The following is a 12,823-nucleotide window of genomic DNA, read 5'->3' on the forward strand; positions in this document are numbered from 1 at the left end:
CTCTGCACAAGCCTCCTCCCACCTCTCTTCATCTAACCCTATTAGCATATCTTTCTGTTCCTTTCTCCCTCGTGCTTATCCAGCTTCCCCTTTTTTGCATCTGTGCTATCTGCCGCAACTACTCCATGTGGTAGCGAATTCCAAATTCTCACCGATCTCTGGATAAAGAAGTTGCTCCTGAATTCTTTATTGGATTTAATTGTGACTGTCTTATATTTATAGCCCCGAGTTTTGGACTGCCCCATAATTGGAACCATCCTCTCTATTTCTATATCTGCCCGACTAACCACTGTCCCAGACTCCAATGGCAGCCCAGAGGCAGGTAAGGGGTTACCTCTAGTTTGAGAGTGCGATTTCAGAACTGTTCTAAATAAAGACTTTTAAATTCTAATGTAACTTCAGGATAGATAGGGCAGGTCACACTTGTACAAATGGTGCCTTAAAACAGTACTGCTAAAGGGTCGGCAAAGGGTGAATTTGTCTCTAAGTAGCTGATCAGCTTGTTGCAAGTTTCAAAGCTTTCCTGTTTTTAAAACATTAGATACACGTATTGAACCTGTCTACGATTTATTTTTTTTGTACTGGAAATTAAATCTGTTGCTCACTGTAATCATTAAGAATTTTTAAAAATCTGACCTGTATGAAAACATGGCCTGCCAAATCAGGCATGGGAGCTGAATTTCACATTCTCTAATGGACCTGACTGATGACCTCTCGTCTGAGAAGTTTCAATATACTGTGTTCCTATTGATTTATTAATGTCACTGCTCATGTTTTTGTGTGGATATTGACAGCTCAGAGTCTGCTGGAGTGCGAACTCCTGTTCTCTTATTTTCTCTCTCTCTCACCGACACAGTAATGAAGAAACCTTCGCGACAAGTGTACAAGCAATTTGGCAACGGTTTTCCAAGTTACTGAGTATCACAAGGCCCCACGCTGATGCAAAAACAGGCCGAGTATTGGTCCCATATGTCACAGTATTTGCAGTAACCTTTGTTCTATTCCAGATAGCCAGCCAGAACTGGAGCCTAATCTTTACACACTTATAAGATTTTTTATTTACAGAAACACACATTACAAGCACGCACCTCCAAACCCAACAAGCACAAATTCAGTCCGCTCCTATTTATAGGTGCACAATTGAATCCCCAGTTAATGCTCATCACCTGAATACAATTAAACACTCAATTAATATGCAATTAACAAACTTACAAATGTAGGCATCTCCATTTTAAAATTTAGGTTAAACTTGTCACCGATCCAGCCCCTCTTGCATCTTTCTTCAATCTTAAAAAGCTGGTTGCAACTCATTGCAAAGTAAATTACCGCTCGTATAAAATAGCAGCGAGATATGACAACAACAACTTGTATTTATTTGATTCCATTAACATAGTACAACAACCCAAGGTGCTACATCGGAGTGTTAACAAGACAAATTTGACACCGAACCACATAAGGAGATATTAGGACAAGTGACCAAAAACTTTGTCAAAAAGCTAGGTTTTATGGAATGTCTTAAAGGAGGAGAGGTTTAAGGAGGGAATTCCAGAGTTTAGGGCCTAGGCATGAAAAGCAGGTCCACCAATGGTGAAGTGATGAAATTCATGGTGTACATGAGGTCAGAATTGAAGGAGCACAGAGACCAAGAACAGGCAACTGATTTCACAGACCCTTTACCCAACAACAACAGCTTGTATTTACATAGTACCTTTAATGTGTTAAAACACCCCCCCCGCTTCCTCCAAGGCACTTCACAGGAGCAAGTCACATAAGGATATATTAGGGCAGATGACCAAAGGCAGGTTTTAAGAACTGTCTTAAAGACGGAAAGAGCGTTATGGAGGCAAAGAGGTTCATTGGGGATTTCCAGAGCTTAGGGTCTACGCAGCTGAAGACAGGGCCACCAATGGTGGAGCGATTCAAATCGGGGATGCTCAAGAGGCCAGAATTAGAAGAGTGCAGGTATCTCAGAGGGTCATGGGGCTGGAGGAAATTGCAGCGATAGGGAGAGGCGAGGCCATGGAGGGATTTGAAAACATGGATGAGAATTTTAAAATCGAGGCATTGCTTAACCAAGAACCACAGCAGGTCTGTATGTACAGAGATGATGGGTGAATGGAATTTGGTGCGAATTAGGACTAGGGTAGAGCGTGGGAAGCAAGCCAGGCATGCGGTGGGATAGTCAAGTCTATCGGTAGCAAAGGCATGGATGAGGGTTTCAGCAGCAGATGAACCGAGGCAGGAGCAAATTCAGGCAATATTGCTGAGGGTGGAAATAGGTGGTCTTAATAGCGCAGATATGTGATAGAAAGCTCATCTCTGGGTCACTTATGGCTCCAAGGTAGCAAGCAGTCCGGTGCAGCCTCAGACAGTTGCCGGGGAGAGAGATAGAGTCAGTGGCTAGGGAATGGAGTATGTAGCAGGGACCGAGGACAATGGCTTTTGTCTTCCCAATGTTTAATTGGAGGAATTTTCTGCTCATCCAGTACTGGATGTCAGATATCCAGTCTGACAATTTAGAGTCTCCTCACAACCCTGGAGAGATGGTCCTTGTCTGCACGGTTCATACTTTCAGTGAAGATTCGCTGCTCCTCCTGCCGCTGATACTTCAGCGGTGATCCTGTTTCATAAACTGCTATGTAATCGCCAATTCTGGCTGGGTGTAATCGTGGAGATTTCATTACATGATGTCTTGCTTCCAACCAACCCGCCCTGTTAGACTTTATCCCCCATCTCCAATACTTTTATAACTAATCAATAAAAGTGTTCAAACAAAATGAACAAAATAACACACCATACTTTTTAATGTGCTTATGATTTTCTACTGGGATTTTTCTCGGAGCAGTGCCCAAGAGATCCTCCTTCAATTCCTGGAGATTCCAAGGCAATCCGGAGTGTTGGCAGCCCTATACAGCTGATGTTTTTCTTGGCATGCTACCTCATGCTGGTGGGAATCACCCAAGTGTCTGCTGCATGTGGGAAATGACCCCTGACCTTGGGAAATATGTCAGGATTGGAGGATGTTACGACCAGGTGAGAAAAGTGGCTAGGGGGCCGTTTCAGCCTTCAGTTAGTGTTACTGTAACAGGGTTTAATTTTAAACACACCGTGTTTTTAGCTCCTTCTTCGTGAATCCTTATTCACCGCTTTCCAATTATAAGGTAAAGAAATAAGCACCAACAGGCTTTCTTAGGTTTAAAGAAGAAAGGTGAAATTTATTTAAACTTAAATTCTAATTCGTTGGATACCTACTGATACATGATGCGCCCACGCTAGCATGCATACACGATACACACATGCAAATAGAGACAGAAAAGAGCAGAAGAAAGATAAAGTGGAAAGGTTTGAGGCAATATCTGAAAAGTTTGTTACAGTTCTTCGAGCTCACTGTAGAGTCCTTGCTTATAGGTAATTCTTGATTTTCGTTGGGGCCCAGTATTCTTCTTAAACCTTGTTCACTGTAGGAGATTTTTCTCTCTTGGGGGTTCATGTGTCTTCAATGGATTCCGAAGCTGGTGAGAAAGAGATGGGAGCAGACAGGAGAGAGCTGTTCTCAATCCAGGAGCCAGGAGCTTTCTGTCTTCATACACATTGTTCATCCAATTTAAAACTCTCAGTTCAAAACTCTGCAACAGCCAGTTAGTCATGTGATGAAACTGGTCTGACCACATCTGTTCTGTGTATTGGGAGCAGGGACTGGTTCCTTTGTTCCAACACTGCCTGCTGGTATGTAAAAATGTCTTTCCGGCTGGGGGCCTGACAATTCCTTGTGATAGGCCCTCTTTTCTTCCCAGCAACAATTTGAAGTTTTATCTCCATGTGGCGAAATTAATGTGCCTTATTCTTGGCAGGTGGGGGCCTGCGTGACACCTCCACACCCAGGGGAATGAAATGCGATTTGAAAAAAAGGCACATTTCATTAAAAGGGTTGAGAGAGATATATATATAAGATACAGCAAAACATGCATTTCTCTCATTCATTTCCATTCATTCGTGAATCCAAAGCTTATTAAAATTGTCTTTTCTTGGTGCCAGTGCTGCTTTAATTTCCCCTTTTTGGCATCCCAGTAACCATGTGGTTCTTTGGGGAAGCTTTTCTTCAGTTTTCCCATTGCCGTGACTGCCTAGGGTCTTGCTTCTTGTTGAGGTCATTTTTGTTTTTCAGGAGAGTTAGTAGTGAGTGGGTCTACCCTGAACTCTCTTTCAGTGCTTTGCTGAGTCATATAAAGGCTTTTGACTTCAGGGAATAGCTGGTTCCCTTTTCTCTGACTGTGGGGGAAGATTCTTTGTTAATCTCCCCTTTGTTCTCTGGGACACCTCTGCCTGCAGGTATTTGTGCAGACTTGACTGCACTCTCCTGTGGCACTTCGACCATGTGAAGCATCGCCCTCACGGTTTCTGTACCCCTTAGAGGTCTCTGCAGGTTCCTGTAAATGCTGTTAGCAACTCTGGTGGAGTGCTTCTAGTGTCCACATTTGCATAGGAGGATGCGGGGTCTAACTTTTCACATTTTCTGGGGTTGGCTGACCGGACAGTAGGGATTTTCATCTGGGACTCCTCCCGGACTTCCTTTAAACTGCCCTCTTGGTCACTTTTTCCCCTTCTCTTTCTAAACTTTTGCCAGCCGTGTGTCTGCCTGTCCTCTTTTATTCTCGGCGGGGGTCACTTACAGTTCACCAGCCCTCTGCTGGAGGGTCCTCCTAACACCGGTACAGAATTTAGGGGTACAGGTTTCGCTGTAGGTTGGTGTTTCCCCTCAACCTGGCACATGTGGCAACTCCTGCCGTACTCTTCCACATCTTTGTGGAGGTTTGACCAGTCAAACTGCTGTCTTATGCGGGCTTTGGTCTTTTGTATACCAGCATGTACAGCCACTTTAGTCTCGTGGGCCCTTCTTAATATTTTTCCCCAGTACCTCTGCGGCACCACTAACTGGTGAACTACTGTCCATTCCTTGCTGTCAGGTCTGTGAGGAGAACTCCATTTCCTCATCAGTATCTCATTCTTTAAATAGTAGCAATCAGGGACTCCCTGTGCTTCACTTTCAGACTGGACAGCCTGTGCTAACTCTCACAATACTAGGTCAACTCACTGAGCCTCAGCTTGGGAAAATCCATTTAATTCATTCCCTGGTCTCCTAACATTCCAAGGAAAGTTTCGGACAGGCAGATCTCATGGTCATCTGCATGCGGTGCCAATGCAGTCTCCTCTGGGGGAGTTGGTTTGATCATGGCCTGATCCACCACACATTCAGGGAAACTGCAGGGGACTGTCCCCTGCCACTGCCCATCTCCTGCTACTGCCCTGTCTCTCTGACCTCCTGTGATCTTTCTTTCACTACTAGGTGGGCTACCACCTTCACCCCTGCCAGATCATTATCTAGGAGCAGGTCAACCCCGTCCACAGGCAAACTAGGGACAATCCCTATGATCACTGGTTCCGAAGCTAGGTCACATTCCAGGTGCACAGTTACAGGCATACGCTGACCTCCAATACCATTCATCACCATTTTGGTGTTCACTGCACTCTCTGGGGGAAGTTCAGGCCTTTTCCCAGTAAAAGAGATCCTGTGTCCCTGAGAATTACTATGGGCTTGCTTACCCCATTCGAGGGGTGTGGGGTTACTTTCCCTTCAGACACAAAACCCTGACAGCCTTCAGGAATCCCATTAGCTTTTCCTGCACTGGTCGTAGTAAGCTTCCTGGGTCTCACTCTTACTGCAGTTAAAGCCACAGCTTGTTCTGCTGTGCTTTCCATCAGGTTCGCTTCTTCACTGAGCGGGTGTGCCCTAATTAACGGTTTTCCTTTTAGCTTCCAGCAGTCAGCTTTTAAATGACCTGCTTTATTACAATGGAAGCACACAGGTCTCCGGGTCTCACTCTTGCTCACAGCACCTTCCTTTTTGGCTGGAGGAGGGCCCCTTGTGTCTCCTGCTTTCCTTTCTCTCCCAGGACTGCCTGGGTGGAGATCACCTTCCTGTTCTTTGTCCTTTTCAGATTTGTGGGGATGATTAGAAAAGGTTCTACCCTGGGAAACCGACTTATAAATTAAAGCAAACTCATCGGCCAGAATGGCCGCTTGCCGGGCTCTCTGAACCTGCTGCTCCTCCACATGGGTCTTTATGGAGAGTGGGAAAGTGTGTTTAAATTCCTCGAACAGAATTATTTTCCTGAAATTCTCCTAGCTGAGCTGTACTTTAACAGCCCTCAGTCACTGGTCAAAAGCCAGCTGCTTACTTCTTTCAAACTCCAGATAAGTTTGCTTAGCTTGCTTCTTGAGGGTTCAAAAATTTTGGCGATAGGCTTTGGGTACTAATTCATATGTCCTGAGGATAGCATTTTTGGTCAGTTCATAATTTGATGAACTCTCATCTGGCAACAGCGAATAAACCTCATGGGTTTTTCCAGTTAGCTTGCTTTGTAGTAAAAGAGGACAGGTCTCAGCTGGCCATTTCAGCTGCCTTGCCAGTTTCTCAAAAGACATAAAAAATTCTCCATATCTTCCTCATTGAATTTTGGAATTAGTTGAGCAAGTTTAGCAATTTTGTACCCAGCCTGAATTATGCTCCTGCATATTGACCATGCTTTCACTGGGGTTACTCTGTTGCCCCCTAGTTAACAAGCCGCTTCAGCTCTCTTTCTTCAGATTCTTTCTGGAATATTCCTTTTCTCTCTCTCTCTCTCTCCTCTGTCTCTCTTGTTCCTTCTCCTGTCTTTCTTTCTCTCTCTGCTCTGTCGTTCCTTCTCCTGTCTTTATTTTTCTTCACGTTCCATCTGGAAGGCTCTCTCTTTCTCCCTCCCCTCTATTTAAAGTTTCCTTTATTCCAATTGTATCTTTGTTAACAATACCCTGTTTGGGCCTGCTTCTAACACTGCTTCTGCTTCTTCAGATTCAAGGGAAAAATGGTTGGCCACTAGCCTTAGGAGTTCAGACTTCCTAGCCTTGCCACATACAGTGATTCCACACTGCTCAGCCGTTTTCCTCAACTCCTCCATAGACAGTGCTTCTAACCTATCCCAAGTTACTTTACCCTGGCTTAGAGAGCTACTAGCTTCAGTTGCAGACATGTTAGTATTCAAACACACACAACCACAAGAAAACCTGTACTAATCTTGCTCTTTTTTGATTGGGAACAATTTAGCTTCCCACTTCCAATTTCTCTCATTTGTCTGTGGGTAAAATTCCGGATGCTCACACCCAAATTTCTGTTACGACCAGGTGAGTGTCTAGGGTTCCCTTTCAGCCTTCACTTCATCTTACTGTAATAGTTAATACTTAATACTTAAGTACTGTAACACTTAATTTCAAACACACTGTTTTTAGCTCCTTCTTCGTGAATCTTTATTCACCGCTTTCCGATTATAAGGTAAAAAAATGAGCACCAACAGGCTTTCTTAGGTTTAAAGAAGAAAGGTGAAATTTATTTAAACTTAAACTCTAATTCGGTTAATGCCTACAGATGCATGATGTGCCCACGCTAGCTTGCATACGCGATGCACACATGCAAATAGAGACAGAAAAGAGCAGAAGAAAGATAAAGTGGAAAGGTTTGCGGCAATATCTGAAGAGTTTGTTACAGTTCTTCGAGCTCACTGTAGAGTCCTTGCTTATAGGTAATTCTTGATTTTTGTTGGGGCCCAGTATTCTTCTTAAACCTTGTTCACTGTAGGAGACTTTTCTCTCTTGGGGGTTCATGTGTCTTCAATGGATTCCGAAGCTGGTGAGAAAGAGATGGGAGCAGACAGGAGAGATCTGTTCTCAATCCAGGAGCCAGGAGCTTTCTGTCTTCATACACACTGTTTATCCAATTTAAAACTCTCAGTTCACAACTCTGCAACAGCCAGTTAGTCATGTGACTAAAGTGGTCTGATCACATCTGTTCTGTGTATTGGAAGCAGGGGCTGGTTCTTTTGTTCCAACACTGTCTTCTGGTATGCAAAAATGTCTTTCCGGCTGGGGGCCTGGCAATTTCTTGTGATAGGCCCTCTTTTCTTCCCAGCAACAATTTCAAGTCCCTGTGGCGAAATTAATGTGTCTCATTATTGGCAGCTGGGGACTTGCATGACAGAGGGCAATAGTTTTGACCTGCTGCTACTCCGCCCCTTGGTGGTAGTGGGACCCACAGTGGAGTGCACAAAGGAAAAAAATACCGTGGTGGAAGTTAGGTTTATCAATCAGTTTAATGTGAAAAAATTCAATGTAAATTAAATGAACTGAGTATTAAGAAAGAAATGTCCGGAATACTTGGATTTATTTAGTGCCTTTCACAACCTATGAGTGTCAGGTGTGGCTCAGTTGGTAGCACTCTTGCCTCTGAGTTACAAAGTTCTGGGTTCCAGTCCCACTGTAAGATTTGAGCACAAAAATCAAGGCTGACACTCCAGTGCAGTACTGAGGGAGCGCTGCACAATCGGAGGTGCCGCTTTGCGGCTGAGACGTTAAATTGAGGCCCCGTCTGCCTGCTCGGGTGGATGTAAAAGAATCCATAGCACCAGTTCGAAGAAGAGCAGGGCAGTTATCCCCGGTATCCTGGCCAATATTTATCCCTCAAACAATATCACAAAAATAGACGATCTGATCATTATCACATTATTGTTTGCAGGGGTTTGCTGTGCGCATATCGGTTTCCACATTTCCTTCATCACAACAGTGACTGCACTTTGAGAGTACTTCATTGGCTGTAAACCACTTTGAGATGTCCAGTGGTCATGAAAAGCGCTATATAAATGCAAGTCTTTCTTTCTCTTGAGGATGTTCCAAAGTACGTTACTGACAACGAAGTACGGTTGTAATGTAGCAAGTGTGGCAGCCAGTTTACACACAGCAAGGTCCCACCAACAGCAATGTAATAATGACCAACTAATCTGTTTTAGGTGTTGTTTGCGGGATAAATATTGGCCAGGATACTGCATGAAGACAAAGCAGGATAGCAATGTCCTGATTAACTGTCCCTTTTTAACAAATGCAATAAAAACAAACTCTCGAGAGAAATTCTTGAAAATTTAATAAAGAAACTTTGTGGAGAAATGTAATTTTGTTTGTGAGAGTTTATGGGTCAGGATTTAAAATCAAAACCATAATTGTGTCACATGACATAAGCAGGGATTAAATGTTATTAAATATAAGAATTCCTGCTCCAAATTAATTCAGTTAACATATTGGTGAGGCAGCTTTTGGCTCAATTTTATTTCTCTGCTAACTCTACTTTCAGCAAACCTGACAATTTGATCTTTCCACTAGAGTTGACAGCTCTTCTTTTGAGGTTGTCCAGGAGTTTCCCAGAATTACAGAGAATATACAGCACAGAAACATGCCCTAGAATATACAGCACAGCAAAATGCATTACTTCGAGCCCATCAACAATGTCCTTCTATTCCTTTCTTCCACATGTACTTTTCGAGCTTTCCCTTCCATGCATCCACACTATTTGCCTCAACCATTCCATGGCAGTCAGTTCCACATTCTCACCACACTTAGGGTAAAGATGTTTCTCCTGAACTCCCTATTGGAGTTATTAGTGACTGTCTTATATTTATGACCCCTAGTTTTGTATCGCCCGTAAGTGGAAACATCTTCTTTAGATCTACCTTATCAACCCCCTTCATAATTTTTAAAGACCTCTATCAGGTCATCCCTCAACCTTCTCTCTTCTAGAAAAGTGCTTTGGCCTATTAAGTCTTTCCCAATAATTATAATCTCTCAGTTCTGGTATCAAGCTTATAAACCTTTTTTTTGGCACGTTGAATTACGGGTTGGCTCTCTGGGCACTGCTGCTACCGACCTGGGAGAAAGGTACTTTCTGTCAGCAGAACAGGGAACATCACGCCTGCTCGCGTCAGCTATCCTGATTTGCAATTCCTCACCCCCACCCCAACCCCCCCATCATCCACCTCGAGAAGGCTGTCTGACAGTGTCATCCATTCCCTGACACCTGTAATTGGTGTGGGATTTCTTCATAGCTGGTCCTGGTAGAAGTTACAGTGTGGAACCCGACCAGCCATGAGGAACCTCCCAGCCTGAGACATTGAACTCTCTCCTCTGTGTCAACTAAGCAGGCCAGCCTGCAGCATTTGTGATTGGGCTATCAGAATCAGTAAGAGCAGGGTGAGGAGGAGAAGCAGATGATGCGACTGCAGGAGGGAAGGATGGAGAGGAGCCATAGGCTGCAGTCCCTAGCCAGACTAACACAGCTACTGTGAAAGGAACAGCTCATATGAGCCTCCATTGTGTGCTGTGCTGCTGTTTCATGTGGTTTATTACTGAAAAGTCATGCAGCTTTGGTGCTTCTGCATGAGGCCTGAACCTCACCTCCCTGAGTTTCTGTGGTGGTGTATGGAAGCCAGTGAAATGGTTGAGGTTTGGTTTTTATTTTATTTATCATTTTTATAATTCGCTGTGTGTTGTAAAAAGTCATAAAATTGTACGAAAACTTTAGTTAGAAGTCACTAATATCCATGATGTTTTGGTATCTACTTGATGTTTCTCATTGCAGTCGATACTGTGGAAATATCATTGCAGTAGTTTTAATTTAAACATTACTTATCCTTCAGTCTTTGAATTATGTTCTTTATTTGATTTGGAAAATATATTGTAATTCATCTCACTACAAAACAAAAAGTCAAAATATTTTATTCAGGGCTTAGTGATACTGAGACATTCAATTAAAGTAAATGCAATAACATTTGCAAACAATGGGCAATTGTCACATGCTCATGTCACATGATCATGTGTCACATGATCAAATCTCCAGGAATAACTTTGAACAAGAGTTGGCAACCCTTTCGGAACTTCATTAGCAAGCAAAAGTGAGAGAAACAAAACGGATGAGTGTTGTACTGCCTAATTGAGTATGATCACACTTCGGTCCTTCTATCAACCGATCTGATTGGGCAATGTTGATAGCTACCAGTCCTGATTGTTTCTGACAACTTACAGTCCCACCCTCCCACTGAGCTGATTGGATCTGACAGCCTATTACCCTGCCTTCCAACTAATTTTATTGATTGATTCTGAAAATGACCAATCTCACTGGAAAAAATCAGATTAGAACATTAACAACTGATATATGTAACTCTCACAGTGATGTCAGTCATGGCTCCATTGGTAGCATGTTTGCCTCTGAGTCAGAAGATTGTGGACTCAAGTTCCACTCCAGAGCCTTGAGCACAAAATCTAAGCTGATGATCAGTATGGTACTGAGGGAGTGCTGCAATGTACGAGGTGTTGTCTTTTGGATAAGACTTAAACTGAAGCTCCATCTAGCCCTTCTGGTAGAAGATGAGTGAAAGAGCCCATGATTCTATTTTGATGAAGAGTAGGGGAGTTCACCCGGGTTTCCTTGCCAATATTTATCCCTCCATCAACATCAGTAAAACAGATTATCTGGTCATTATAGCATTACTGTTTGTGGGAGCTTGCTGTGCAGAAATTGGTTCCCACAATTCCTGCATTACAACAGTGACTACACATCACAAGTACTTCATTAGCTGTAAAGCACTTTGGAATATCCTGAGGTCATGAAAGTGGCTGGAGAAAGACATGTTCTGACTTCTTCATTTGGCAAAGTTAGTGTGTAGTTGAGACACGTAGGCTGGAAGACACAAGGCTTGACTTCTGGTCTGCGCTGAGTTAGATGATCTAAGCCAAATTATAGTAGAGGTATGCAGATGGCCTCAGCACTTCTATAATAAAAGCAAAATACTGCAGATGCTGGAAATCTGAAATAAAAACAAGAAATGCTGGAACCACTCAGCAGGTCTGGCAGCATCTGTGGAAAGAGAAGCAGAGTTAATGTTTCGGGTCAGTGGCCCTTCTTCGGAACTAGCAAATATTAGAAATGTCAAAGGTTATAAGCAAGTGAGCCGGGGGTGGGGCAAGAGATAACAAAGGAGAAGGTGTATATTGGACAAGGCCACATAGCTGACCAAGAGGTCATGGAGCAAAGGCAAACAATGTGTTAATGGTGTGTTGAAAGGCAAAGCATTAGTACAGATAGGGTGTTAACGAACTGAAGATTGAACAGCAGCAAGTACAAACATGAAAAAAAACAGTGGGTAAGCAAACTGTACAAACTACAATGAAATGAAATAAAAGAAAAAAAATTGTAAAAAAGAAAAAATAACTAAAAACAAAAGTAAAATGGGGGGCCCGTCACGCTCTGAAATTATTGAACTCAATGTTCAGTGTGCCTAATCGGAAAATGAGATGCTGTTCCTTGAGCTTGCGTTGATGTTCAGTGGAACACTGCAGCAAGCCCAGGATAGAGATGCGAGCAGGGGGGAGTGTTGAAATGGCAAGCAACCGGAAGCTCAGGGTCCTGCTTGCGGACTGAGCGGAGGTGTTCCGTAAAGCGGTCACCCAGTCTGCGTTTGGTCTCCCCAATATAGAGGAGACCATATTGTGAGCAGCGAATACAGTATACTACATTGAAAGAAGTACAGGTAAATCACTGCTTCACCTGAAAGGAGTGTTTGGGGCCTGGGATAGTGAGGAGAGAGGAGGTAACTGGGCAGGTATTACACCTCCTGCGACTGCAGGGGAAGGTGCCATGGGACGGGGACGAGGTGGTGGGGTTAATGGACGAGTGGACCAGAGTGTCGCGGAGGGAACAATCCCTTCGGAATGCTGACAGGGGAAGGGAGGGGAAGATGCATTTGGTCGTGGCATCACGCTGGAGGTGGCGGAAATAGCGGAGGATGATCCTTTGGATATGGAGGCTGATGGGGTGGAAAGTGAGGACAAGGGGAACCCTGTCACGGTTCTGGGAGGGAGGGAAAGGGGTGAGGGTAGAGGTGCGGGAAATGGGCCGGACACGGTTGAGGGC

The 12,823-nt window shown here is 43.8% G+C and overlaps 1 protein-coding gene across 4 annotated transcripts in view; it reads left to right on the plus strand.

The window, feature by feature from the left end:
• The window catches only part of LOC137372300 (partitioning defective 3 homolog B-like), a 1,025,472-nt gene that overhangs the window by 941,035 nt on the left and 71,614 nt on the right, over positions 1 to 12,823 (plus strand). The window contains exon 22 of one of the 4 annotated variants that reach the window (XM_068036099.1): positions 223 to 322. The exons of the other annotated variants lie outside the window; for them this stretch is intronic. Within the exon in view, the coding sequence (XP_067892200.1) occupies positions 223 to 322 (100 nt within the window). The remainder of the gene's footprint in view (positions 1 to 222; positions 323 to 12,823) is intronic. 4 annotated transcript variants of the gene reach the window in all.

Source organism: Heterodontus francisci, chromosome 7 (assembly GCF_036365525.1).
Source record: "Heterodontus francisci isolate sHetFra1 chromosome 7, sHetFra1.hap1, whole genome shotgun sequence".
In the NCBI taxonomy this organism is placed as follows: domain Eukaryota; kingdom Metazoa; phylum Chordata; class Chondrichthyes; order Heterodontiformes; family Heterodontidae; genus Heterodontus; species Heterodontus francisci.